The sequence below is a fragment of the Pezoporus flaviventris genome, unplaced genomic scaffold, assembly GCF_033815535.1.
Source record: "Pezoporus flaviventris isolate CSIRO_AGI_PZ_B2104156 unplaced genomic scaffold, CSIRO_AGI_Pfla_v1 ptg000037l, whole genome shotgun sequence".
Taxonomy (NCBI): Eukaryota; Metazoa; Chordata; class Aves; order Psittaciformes; family Psittacidae; genus Pezoporus; species Pezoporus flaviventris.
Window position 1 is genome coordinate 1,598,273 of NW_026892585.1, and position 13,067 is coordinate 1,611,339.

A 13,067-nucleotide genomic window follows, 5' to 3' on the forward strand; every position below is an offset into this window, starting at 1 on the left:
GGACAAGAGTTTCTCCTCGAGATTCTCCTGAAGGCAGTAAGGCTACAAGATTTTTTCAAGGATCTTCCCTGTGAAGAGAAGAAACATCCCAGTTAAGTTAACCCCTTTCTCCACTATACTCCAAACAATGCAGGGAGAAAGCAGTTGATGGTCTATCACACGTGACCCCTATGTCCTTAGTTTTACTTTTAGTTATCTGCAATCTCTAGATGCACAACCTCTTGTAAATACAGACAGAAAAGCAGAATAGGAAAGAGAAAGAGATCTTGTACCAAAGACTGGACTGTTCCACAGGGAAATTCTTTCAAGCCTATGTTCTTTAACAGTTATATTAGAACACGCAGCCTCTGAATCATCATTTTGCAATCACCCTTTAACAGTTAGGGACACCAGTTTTTGTTCTACCTGCAGAACTTCATTTTCCAAGATAAACTGGGCATACCCAAAGTTAGACTTGGTCAGAGTTCCTCTGTCAAAATTAGGAGCAAACAGATTTTGCCTCCTCTAAACTCTTAGGACATTTCCTTTCTTTCCTAGTACAGTCATTTCTTTCTAAATTCTCAAATCCTTTTGCAGACAGGGGAGGAGGGGGAGTAGTGGCAAAACCCCTATGAACTATTTCTAGTACTCTCAGTTTAGAGACTGTCTTGTTCTCAAGGGGGAAAAGGAAAACACATAAACCAACAAAATCCTTTCTAACTGTGGAGACTAAATGTTTTGGACATAAAAAGGAAAGGCAGATAGGAAAACTGCACTGTGAGGTGAACCTTTAGACAAAAGTGGCACCTGTAGTTTGCCTTTAATGACCTCCAAGGGTGTGGGGGGAGGAAATGCAGCAAATGCAAAACTAACTTCTGAAAGGCCCTTTACAACCTCTTAATAACTTGACACACTTGTGAGCTTTTGTGGAAGTTGAAATGAGCACATGAACATACACGCTGAAGATTAAAATATACCTCTTGTAGCTTTCAAGAAGAAGACTTCCTGGGCTTGAGCCAACATTATAAGACTGAGAGTTCCAACTGTGTCTGGAGAGATGTCCACTGTAGGTTCTCGATTCAGTGCTGACAAAACCGTGTCTTTAATGTGTTGGAAAGCACCACTTGCAAACTAAGTAAAACAAAATTATACATTATCATTCATGTTTCCAAAAAAGACTTTCTCTCCTACAAATATAATATATAAAGCAATTTTTAAAAAGAGCTTTTTTGGAGTATGGTCTCTTATTTATTGTTTAGCCATTAAACAATTCCTTGTTCTTGGAACCACTTACACCGATACATTTATCAAGATGGACTACAAGGAAAGGTATACTGATTACACCTAACAACATAAGAACATGGACATTTTAATGCATACCATGAAGAAAGACATTATTACTGTAAAATTTGTTAAAACTAAAACTTGTACTAGCTAGAATTATTAAATCTTTAAGGTGAAGGTTAAAAGTTACCAACACGCTTGGGGGAAGGAGCATACAGAATTCTAGGGGATTAAATTCTTCCAAGCTGGCAAGTAAGTACTTAGCCAACTGCCTTTGCAATTAAGAGGGAGAAAAGATGTGTATATATTTATGTATGGGTATATACAGTTTTAGAATTGAGAGATAGTATTTGATGTTCTGAGATTAATTATTCTGAATTCCTAAGCATAAGCACAGAGCTCTGTACCTGATAATGCTTAGCTGCAGCTTTTAGTCCTTCATCATTATCTAGATTCTGTTCTGCTGCAATCTGGCTTGCCAACGCTCCACAGTTGAACAAAACACAGGTCTTCTCATACCCCAAACTTGCCAGAGCTGCAATCAAGACAGACAGTTACCCGTAGTGTTAAGGCCATAAACCTTAGTACTAAGGCACCTATAGATGAGGCCAATGCTACCGATATCTTTACTTAAGATACCAACAGTTTCAAGCCAAGAGAAAGAAAAACAAGCAAACAACCCCAACCATACTGAACTTTTCATGTTTGAAGTCATCCTCATCAGGAAAGCTTTACATAGTCCAATGTAGTACTTGCACAAAATGTTTCATGTGAGGAACTATGCCGAGTGGCACAAAGCATAAAAGCGGTAGTATAAAAACCCTTGCAATACAGAAAATAACTTTAAAGTCTTTCTAACTCAAGTACAGCTTTTTGCTCCTGAAGATACAGAAACACAAGTACTACTGAAAGCTAATCTGAAATATGAACTTGTATGCATTAGCCAGTTTACAGTAACTGCCCAATTATATGCTCTTACTGCATCCTGAATGCAAGATTAACTACCCTTCTCTCATTGAGGCCAAAGACTTTTGCATGCTCTTGTGTTACTGTTTATTGCAATGCAGGGAATTTTCCACCTCTCAGAGCTATCATTTCAGATTGAAAATGCTGACAAATATCTTGGTTATGTGTGTAATGAAACAGCTAAGGATTTACTTAATTAAAACTTGTGCTCACTAGACAGCAATGTAGCCTGCTCAGGCTCGACTCCTGTAGTACTTCACAAACCCAGAGGATGGAGCCCACACTTCTAGAAACAGTAATACCTGAACAAGAACCATTTTGAACCTATTAATTGCTTTCAAAGGTTATCTGCCGTATGCAAGCACTGGGAAACCTGAAGACTGCAGATATGTACAACTGTTAGAAGTGTTTAGATGTTTGTCTTGGAGAACACAGAAAACTCAGCTAGCGAATCTTCAATTTCCCAAACCCACATACAACTTCTAAAGTTATCCTTAAACCAATGAAGTACTATAAGGGCACATTTGTTTTTTTTCCACTAACATCCAGCCTCCTTACACAGCTACAGATTTATCTAACAGATCTCTGAAGTTTCTATGTAAGCAGCTGTAAATCTGGCATGCCATTCTTCCCATTGTGTTTCTGAGTGAAAAGTCTTATACAGTCACTGACTGTATTTCTGCAAGAGAATAGTAATTTATCTAGAACATCTCTTTCCCGTAGTTTATTTTCCAGATTTTTTTCTAAGATGATCTTGTGCAACTTAATGCATCATTCAAAAGACTGAAACAAACACAAGAAAGGAAAGAAAATACGGCTTTAAAGTTTCTGAAGTGCAAAATTACTTTAAATGAAGAATTACTTTACACTCCAAATTGCATCTCAAGTGTGATTTACAGTAAGAACAGCTGTTTAGCAACATAGATTCTCCTCAGACCCTTCTGTTTATAGCTCTACCTATTAACCTAAGACAACATATTTCAGATTACATGCCATGCTGTGAACTGGGTCACTTCTCAAGCAGCCACAGTATCTGTCAGCTACCCTTGTGATACAGACTTGGGATTCAGTGGGAGCCGGGAAGAAAACAGTTTGCCACAACAGCAGGAAGCAGAGCTCTCAAGTCACAGCCCTGTATCTCAGCTGCATGGAAGTTTTAAACCAAATTTCAATCTGGGTATAGGATTGAGGAACAATGACACATAACTGAACAGCTCCTCGCTTAATTCAAAAGGATTTAGTCTCAGTTTCTCCACTGGCAATTGTTCCAAAACCATTTAATGATCCCGATTTTGCAGTGCAGAATTGTCCTATATGACTAAAACGAATCACAGACTCAAAACACCTTATATTTGCAGGAAACAAATGCTTTTTTCTTTCCAAGAATTCAAATTTGTATGAAAATACTGTATAAAGAAGTAGTAGGAAAATCCTTTCAGGGCACTGTAAGTGCCTTCCATTCTCCTGAATGAAATGTGCTATCAAACTAGGTTACCGAAGCCAGTTACCATCACTTCCCTTCTTCTGGAATGGACTCACCCACTCTCAAGTACATCTCATGAGGATCTTATTCATGTAGAGGAGTAAGAGCTGGATTAGCAAAACCTACTACTATGAAACTTCATGTTAACTTGAACAATTTTGATTAATGTCAGTTGTGGCTGCTCCCCGAAGTCTGAGGAGCAGACAGCGTAACTATTATCAGATTGCACATCTGTTTGTGCCTCTGGAAAAACCAATACTGAAACTCAATTTTATAGAAATGCTTTGCATTTATTCATTACCAGTGGTGAAGTGATTAATCTGTTACCAATAGAGTTGGCATCATTTGAAAGCTATGTTGAGAATACTAGAAAGACTATTAACAACTCAGTGATATAAACACATTCTCAAGCCTTAATATCCTGAACACTTGCACTTCCAGTACATTCACATACCCAACTTGGCAGATCCTCCAAAAAGTGATCCTTTATCAAAAGCATCTTTCCATGTAAATGTTACACAGACCTGAAAGTGGTGAAAAAGAAAGATCTTGTTTTCATATTTAATCTCAGAGAGCTTCAGAAAATATCCCAATTTCACTTATTTATCCTTCAATAGTCCAACTGTGTTAAACACTTCATTCACTTGTAGCACCACAAATATTCTGGAGGTTTCAGAAAATCATTAAGGATTATTAAAAAAAACAAAACACAAACAACTACCTTTTTTCCTTCAGGTTTGCTCAAAACATTTCAAGCAGAACAGACAGAAATGCTCAAAATAATCTTTCAGCTCTGCTCATATTCTGAGTGACAGATAGATTTCTTTCCAAACCCAGATATTCCTCTCCCAGTAAGTCTGATGGTCTGGTATACTCACAGCTAAAGGAAACCACCTAACCAGGCAGTTTCCACTGTTCCATACTGGTAGCATATTTGGAACTGGTCTGTAATACCAAAATTCATTTATTTTTTGGACATTATCAGGAAATGCACTTAGGAAAGACAATTCAAGTAAAACCAGTGTGGCTTATGTTACAGTTCCAGTGGGTACTTCATAGGCAATGCAAATACTTCAAAGAATCTGCTCAAGGTTCCACAATTTAATTCCTTATTCAGCTGATCAAACTAGTTGTACACAACTGGTATCATAGTATCATATCAAACCAGAAAACATAGTAAAATTACTTGTTTTAAAATGCTTGGGGAGAATAACTTCAGAAAAGGCACAGTACTGCTTGGTGATGAATTTTCCTGCACTAGCATTGCAGCTAGACACTGTGGCCCTCAGCTGTTCATTGCTGCTTCCACTGACAACTACTTCCCTCTGATGGAACAGTTTACAGCACTGCAGAACTTCCTCTTCATGTTTACCAGTCTTCTAGGTCACCGTATGATGATCATTTTCAACACTAACAAAAGTGCAGTTCTCGGCTACAAGTGAATGCAGCTATATGCAAAACTCAAGTCAGCTTGAACTGCATTAAAACTACTCCCTTACTTGTAACCAAGTCCAAAAAGAAAGTTTTTCCTTTAATTATAATGTTACCATTTAAATATGATTTCATCAAGAACAAAATGCAAATTCTGTCCTATCTGTCATCACTTTGAAAGAAAAGATACATCTTTTTCTACCAAAACACAGGAGCCTATAGCTCTATTCCAGCCTCCACCTGAGGAGCACTCCAATGGTCAAGAGTTAAGCTGAATTTCCCCTTAGAGATAGAGTTCTGAAGAAATATGGTAGGAAAAAAAAAGAACAACTTAATTTTTAGATAGATACGATGTTCATTATGACTTTCGTAGGTGCAGAGGCGGGAATAAAGAGGTTAAGCTCTTAAGTGGCTTATTCTGTTAGGTGTTGTGAATAAAACACCTGTACTACTTCAAAAATCATCCATTACTTAAAGTTTTCCCATAGAAATTATGTTTTTAAAAGCCTTTAGAACACAGTATGAAAAAAGACTTCTTGGAAAAAGGAGGGTTGAAGAGTAATCAGCACAGCACAACTCTTTCCAGCCACCAGCCAAAGTCAAAACGTTTCCAAATCTGTAAAATGAGGATAATTATGGCCTTCAAAGGTGACATTTCAGTAGAAAGTATATGTGAGCAAAGACTAGAAAATGAACAAAGATTAGGAAATTAAGGCTTGAAGAGATTAAATGCCTCGCCCCACAGCAGTACTGTTCAGTGGATTAGGTACAGGCTTGGAAGTCATACATTGTAGGCGCTGTGGTTTTGATAAAGTCTTCTTACCTGATTTTCAGAGAACGGAAACTTTGGCTCAATTGAACACAGCTGGTCGTAGTATCTACAAAAAATAAAAGAGAAGAGCTAGTAGATAAATCAAATCAAGAGTTTTGTTTCTTACACTGGAATGTAAAGAAAAGGGTGCAAAAATCCCACACAGAAGTTGTGAAGCTCATTCATAACTATGGAGGATCTGCAGGACAGGCAGAAATTCTGCCTAGAGATATGTTTCCAGCAGAGAAGAAGTTCAGTAGGAGGCAATCTTTCACAGATAAGGTGAAACCGTGTCTCAGTCAGAAGAGTATCACAGATGAAGCTGACCCATTCCACTTGCTGATGGGGCAGTGGATTAGAAAAAAATGGCATGCTAATGAGTCCCTGTATATATATAGGGAGGCAAAGAATACATCAGACATTGAGTCATGCTGCAACAGTAAATTAAGCACAGCATTTAACATAATGTTAACAAGCTACACTGCACTCCCTTGATCTGAACATTATATCCCACTCCCCTACAATTTCTGACTCTTCTGTTTAAACTTCAGTGTCTTTGAAATAGATGCCACTGCCTTGCACAGTATCAACTGGAGAGCCTAGTGCTTGATTACTTGATCCTTTACTTGCAAGCCTAGTTTTCATTATATTGTAGTAGTCACAGTGAATTAAAACCAAAACATTCTCTGTGCCAGTATTTTGTCTACTCCTAGTGAAATATGTTTGGAAAGAATGCCCAAAAGATAATACAGCAAGTATAGAATGGTACCTCACACAGTCTATCCAGGCAAGAGTCAGCAATTCAGTTTTCCTGACCTGTACCCTCCACCTGCACCACTTGTTAAACATGAGAGGCTGGATGCAGAACAGAACACCTTTAAACTGCCTACTGCTGAGAACAGGTAACATGTAAAGCCCGTTTCCTACGCTATCCCTGTAACACTTGCCATACAGGCATACACCCAACACTACATTGGTCAAATTCCTTTTTTAAGAATTCATTTTCCCAATATACAAAACACATTGTACTAATGAGTTTCACAGTCTGTGAAACAGGGTTAACATTGTTACCATCTCCTTACATGACATTATTAAATATCTATCACTATTGATCTAGACATGAAGCAGATGTACAAGGTGTATGTTCTGCAAGCAATAAATGTTTAAAAAGTCAAGAAGCATTTTTAGAAGTCAAATACAACAATAAAAATAATGCTAGCATATTCTTCAGCGGCTTACATCTGCCAGTGTACATACTACTACACAATACTACATAATACTACAGCTTTCTACTTCAGCCACTGCAATTTAAGACACACTATATTAAGCCTAATCAAAAGCTACAGTAATCTGCAGCAGTAACCCAGCAGGACTTACACTAACAACCGAGTTGAAAGAAATTGCTCCTAAGGTTAAAAAGAAAAAAGTCTGCAGATATTTACTGTAAAGGCACTTTAATCAAGATTAATTTTTACTTTTAATAGCTTACCAAGTATGTAAAAAGTATAGTTAAACTCCTAACACTGAAGATACCTGCAACCGATTTAAACACCCTTCCTTCACTGCCTTCAGCCAGTCTCAACACAGTTCTCATGTGCTATCACAAAGAAAATGAGATTTTCCATGCTTCTTCCTCCTGCCTCAACTTAATTTGTTAACCAAAAGCCACTAATAAAGCCAAGCTGTCTTCCCACATTCCACAATTACCCTGTCCTCATCTGCCAAGAGGGGAGGGCCAAGAAGCAAAGCTTGCCAAATGTCTGTGTGAAGTTGGGGGCACCTAAGCCTAAGCATCAGCCCTTTGCAGCAGACTGTTCTTTGTATGCCAACAGAACCACAAAGAAAATAAGCAAAGGAGGTGTAGGTTCCTTGCAAACACGTATATTGCTGCATTTAGCATCAATGAACACCAGTTAACACTGGACTTTTTGTCTGCTTGGTTTTAAACATGTTTAGAACTTAGGTTCCTATTTCTGTTACTACTTTAAGCATGTGATGTCATTTCTTTTTATTAAGGAACTTGAAATTCTATTTAAGACTTGAGAGCTCTTTAAAAAGCCTAAAATCATTTAGTTTAGTAGATTAACATATATAAATATAATGGAATACACAGACCAAACACATATAGAATGTCAAACAAAGATGTTAATCACAGAAGTTGAAAACTAGCAGTACAGAGAAATAAATAGTGACGGAAAGGCCTTCATCAGATGCACAAGTCTATTACACACTGAAAGGTGAGGCAAACATAAAGGTGTCATTTAAAAACATTTACAGTAATCTAGCTATCGATACACAAATAACAGAAGTTGCCATGCAACACAGATGAGTGTTGGGTGTTTGGCTGTGCCAGTGATACAGAGAGCCATGCAAACATCAACTACCTGAGTTCTAATAGTTATCAACGGGAGGGCAGAGGTCAGCAACACAGATCTAGTTCTCAAAGACAACAATTTTTCAGCAAAACAGGCATTACACACTCCTAAATGATAGTAAAAATGAGTTATAGCACTCCAGTGGGAAGTCAAGGTTTAAATTAGAATTTAATTAAAATATATGTATTACATTAAAAACCTCAAATCCTGTTCCTCTTTCCAAGGATCACAAAGGAAAATCTCCTTCAAAACAACATAAAAGAGACCGAGATCCCTCTTTGCTTTCCTAGATAAGAACAGGAGTCCTGAATCCCAGCTGGAAACCAGAACTACAACTGCAGCCCTCAAGAGATTGACCGTTTAAAATAAAACCACACAAACAGTCCCCCTTTTCCCTTATTTTTCCTGTTTTTAAAAGGACTACAAGAATTACTGGTAAAATTAAACTACCACCACCACCTCACCACTCCAGAAAAAGGAAATGAAGTCCAGGCTACCTTTAATATTAAGAAAGGCAGCAAGGAATCCCTTCAAGCTGTAATTATAATCATAAGAAGAAAAAAAAACAGAACACCAAAACCCACACCACTAAATCAAATCTGCTATGACAGAATTTAAGGAGAAACATCTGTACCAAGTTCACCTACGTCACCTTCAGAGCACTCAGATTCCCACTAAACAAAGAAAGCTTGGAAGGAGGCTGAGGTCTTTCCCAGTTGCACTGTGCCCCTTTTCACTGGGCATCTCAAATACCTGGCCAAGAGAAGCATTTGCGCTCAGCAAACAGCAGCACACCACGCTCTTCCAAAACTTTATTGGTTCCTGTTTGCCTGGGAAATGGGACCACAACCAAGTTCATATCTTACTGCACATAAAAGAAACGTGCAGTAACCAGTCAGCAAAATGAGGTTTCTAAAGATTACAAAATTGTGGGCAAATCCTGGATTAATTAGCAGAAGATTAAGGCCTCATTTCTTAACAGTTAGTGGTCTACAGTGCTCTACAAGGTATTACGGTCTATAAAAAGCTCCAAAGAAGTAAATGGATACAAGAGGCATCCACATCTTAATCAGCTCTTCCAACCTTACTTCACTAACCAGCTGTAAACTCGAATGAAAATCTTGCTGAAGTTGTTACTTAAACATGACTGAGTACAACTCAAACAGCAACAGGAAAATCCTGGAAGTTGGAGAGGTAAGGAAATTATCAGGAGAAATGCAGGGTGCTCAGACTCTTACGCTCTTTTAGCCATAAGCTCAGCTGGATGCTCCACACTTCAGGTGTGCAGACGGTCTGACTTTTTAAACTGCATCTTACAGAGTACTAACAGAATTTGTCAGAGTATTCTTACAGAATAAGTACAAACATTTTCCAGCAACTGCAATATAAATGGTTAGACAGGGGCAAACCACCCACACCTTGTTAGAGATACAGGAACACAGACAGCTGATCAGTTTCATTAACAGTTAATTCAGACCCTCATCTTATCTCACTCCCATTGTAAAGAGAACAAGTAATCGCAAGGATACAGTTTAAAATGCAGGTGCTTTATCAGAGGAGCTTCTGTGTAGCAGAGAACTGCATGTGGAACTGACTCAAAGGAAAACTGGTAATTATGCCATTGCAAGTGGTTTCCCCTCATTATTCAGAGAGAAAACCTGAGCTGAAGCTGCATACTGTGGCTTTAATTAATGGCCTGCTGGCACTCATAGACAGAGGTCCCACTCAGCCCCTTGGTTTTCAGCAACACTACTTTGATCCAGTTTTGCACTAGCTCTGATGTTCATCTGACTGTCCACTGAACTCATCCAAGTAGCTCACTTGTCAGAATGTCATGTACACCTTCTGTCTCCCAGAAATGGTTCAAGAGAAGGACCAGAACTGCAGAGAGGGTGATGTAAACACGTTAGACATAGGGTGAAGCCATACAACATGGCTGGGCCAAACAGGCATTTCAGCTAGAAACTGATGACAAACCTGATGGGCACCATCAGTAAAGGAAGCTCAACTCTAGCATTCAAGGGGAGATAACAAGATGCCTTTCAATTTGCATATCAGAGTCCCTCCTTCACTTCACAGAAGCTTGCGATTTCCCTGACCTTCAAACGCATATGCAGTAATAAACAGGAGTAGAACAGGAAACTAAGATACCATAAAACAAGATTAGTACAATCACAGCTTTTATAGCCCAAACACCCAATGCAGGGCTGATAAGCTCAAAAAACATCAGCAATTCATCTTACAAATCTTGTTTTCTTTTCAATAAGTCACTTGTTCCTTTTCCATTCCTCTTCAAGTTGGTAAACAAGAAATTTGAATGAACCCCAAATGTATTTCTACTTGCTCATGCTATTACAGAGACGTCTCCCTGTACTAGAAAATCCCTCTATCTTTTTGCCTTCTTAAAAAAAAAATGAAGTTGCTTTCACTATGTAAAAACTCACATTCTGGTAGTACAAGTCTTTGCTCCAAGCTTTGCAAATAGAAGTGTGTATTTAGCATGACTCCAACAAATGAGTCACAGTGGCATCAGTGAGTAGATGAGCTACAAGAAATGGGCTCAAAATATTTCCAACACAGAGAAACACCTCAGCAGTATTACCACAGCAATGCTGCAATCCATAGATGTTCTACAGAGATAGGAAAGAGTGCTTTTGCAGGTGATGGAGCAGTTAGCCCTAAAGTATGCTGTCTGCAGTTTACCAGGCAGAAGGCACAGATTAACCATAATACTCCTCTAACCTGCGATAATTCCAGCACAACACGGGTACGGGTAAGTTTTCCGAGTACAAACTAAGTGTGCTAAGTGGAAAATAAGGATGTGATTTTGCAAATACGTTAAGAACACGGGAAAAGGAAGGAAAACATACAGTAAATAAATAAACAAGTAAGTAAATAACTAAGTAAGGCTGCCAGCTGTAACAACAAAATGTTAAATAAAAGGCAGACCTGCTCGCCTTTTAAAAGCGAGCCAGTCTTTCTGTCCTTTCTACCTAGACTCGGCGGCGACGGGCAGATTACAAACACCAGCAGGGGAAGCTGGCCGGGACAAGGCCTCCTGTCCGCGCCCCGCTCCCCCCCCCACCACCACCCGGCACCCCGCAACACCCGAGAGACTCGGGCCCGCGGCGGGGAGGCAAGCAGCAACCCACAGGCCACAGAAGCCGGCCAGGCAGCCCCAGCCGCTTCCTCCGGGGGAGCCCTCCGCCCCGCCCGGGCCGGGCCACCCACACCTGGGCCCGCCCGCACCTGGCTGCGGTTGCGCCGCACCCAGGGCCCAAGCCCGGCGCTGCCGCCACGGTCCCCCCCCCCCCGGTGCCCTGCGAGGGGAGGTGCTAGCCCGCCCCACCGGAAACGGGAGAAGAGGGGCGGGATGGCGGAGTCGGGTGGGGGGGGCGTGAAGCCCGGCGAGGCCTTACCTGAGGAGGGTCTCAAGCGCGCTCTCGTGCTTGTCGAGCGGGCGGCCGAGCGCGCTCTTGCGGAGCTTGCTGAGCTCCTCGGCAGCGCGGCAGTGCTCGGCCTGCGCGTCGCCGCCCGGGTAGCTCTGCTGAATGAACTTGCACAGCGGCTTGGCCAAGTCCACCTCCGCGGCCTTCTTCAGCTGCACCGAGATGAAGTTCGTCATGGCCGCCGCAAGGAGCAGGGAGGCGGCGGCCAGCACCCACCGCCGTCACCGCGGCCCTCGCACCGCGCTTCCGGGATCACCGCACGCTCCCCGACGCGGCGGCGTCACGTCACGCACACGCACGCACGCCCCGCCTTTCAATCGCGCAGGCGCGGCGCCCTAGCAGTTGTGGCGGCCTGAGGGGAAAGGGGGGGGGGGGGGCGGATCTGTGCCACAACGGTTCGGTAACGCCCGGTCGGCCCGTTACTGACCGGCAGCGTAGTGCTGCAGGAGGGGCTTATGAGGCATCCGGAGAGCGTTTAGAGCCCGGGGAAGGCAGAGGAGAGCTGGCTGTGCCGCCTCTGGAGAAGCGCCGTTGAGTGAGAGACGTGACGGCGGAGCTGCGTTAAGGGAGGCTTCGGCAGCCGGTAACGTGAGCCCTAACCCCCCCCCCCCCCCCCCCGCTGAAATTCACTCTGTAGTTATGGATCTGCCATCTGCCACGCTTGTCCTGACCCAGCACAGCTCAGTAGGCAGCGCGGGCCGTCTGCACGGCTGGTCTTGCCTGAACACCTACAAGGGATGTTCAACCCGTGTGCTTCCTTCTTCTGCCACTTGTTCCAGGTGGCTAACGCCGTAAGCCGGCTGTTTTACAACCCCTGTGCCCCGAGGAGATGATACCGTGACAAAGAGTGGTAAAAGTGCTTTTAAAATTACGTGGAAGGGTTTGGTGAGCGCGAGTTCTGCTGTAAAGCCGATAATCCCTCTGTTCTGCCAGTGTACTGTACTAAACGGAGCTGCCTTTGTGTCACCTGAGGAAGGGCTGAAGAGAAGGGCAGAGCCTGATAAATGACTCCGGGCTGCTGCTGTCGTCGCTGGGAGGGGCAGATCCTCTCGCATTAGCTGTGCCCTTCCGCAGCCCGGAGTGCAGTGGCACAAGGCAGAGGGAAGGGAGCGATGGAGTTGTCCTTCTGCTGCTGCTTCCAGTCACTTTCAGTGGTGTTCAAGTAGTGATTCTTGAGAGACTGGCCAGGGTGCTGCTGTTACAAACACCCAGCTCCATTTCTCATAGCTCAACCAAAACCAAGCAGTAGTTGACTTGAATTTACATTTTGAAAAGTACACATTTGTGTG

The 13,067-nt window shown here is 41.9% G+C and overlaps 1 protein-coding gene across 4 annotated transcripts in view; it reads right to left on the reverse strand.

Moving 5' to 3' along the window:
- PDCD6IP (programmed cell death 6 interacting protein) overlaps window positions 1-12,025 on the reverse strand; it is a 30,027-nt gene extending 18,002 nt beyond the window's left edge. For all 4 annotated transcript variants that reach the window (XM_061464437.1, XM_061464435.1, XM_061464434.1 and 1 more), the window contains exons 1-5: window positions 11,749-12,025; window positions 5,967-6,021; window positions 4,167-4,236; window positions 1,671-1,798; window positions 957-1,110 (exon numbers count right to left, since the gene is read on the reverse strand). In XM_061464437.1, coding sequence (XP_061320421.1) covers window positions 957-1,110; window positions 1,671-1,798; window positions 4,167-4,236; window positions 5,967-6,021; window positions 11,749-11,954 — 613 coding nt within the window. In that variant the 5' untranslated portion in view covers window positions 11,955-12,025. The remainder of the gene's footprint in view (window positions 1-956; window positions 1,111-1,670; window positions 1,799-4,166; window positions 4,237-5,966; window positions 6,022-11,748) is intronic.
- Window positions 12,026-13,067: the final 1,042 nt, after the last annotated feature.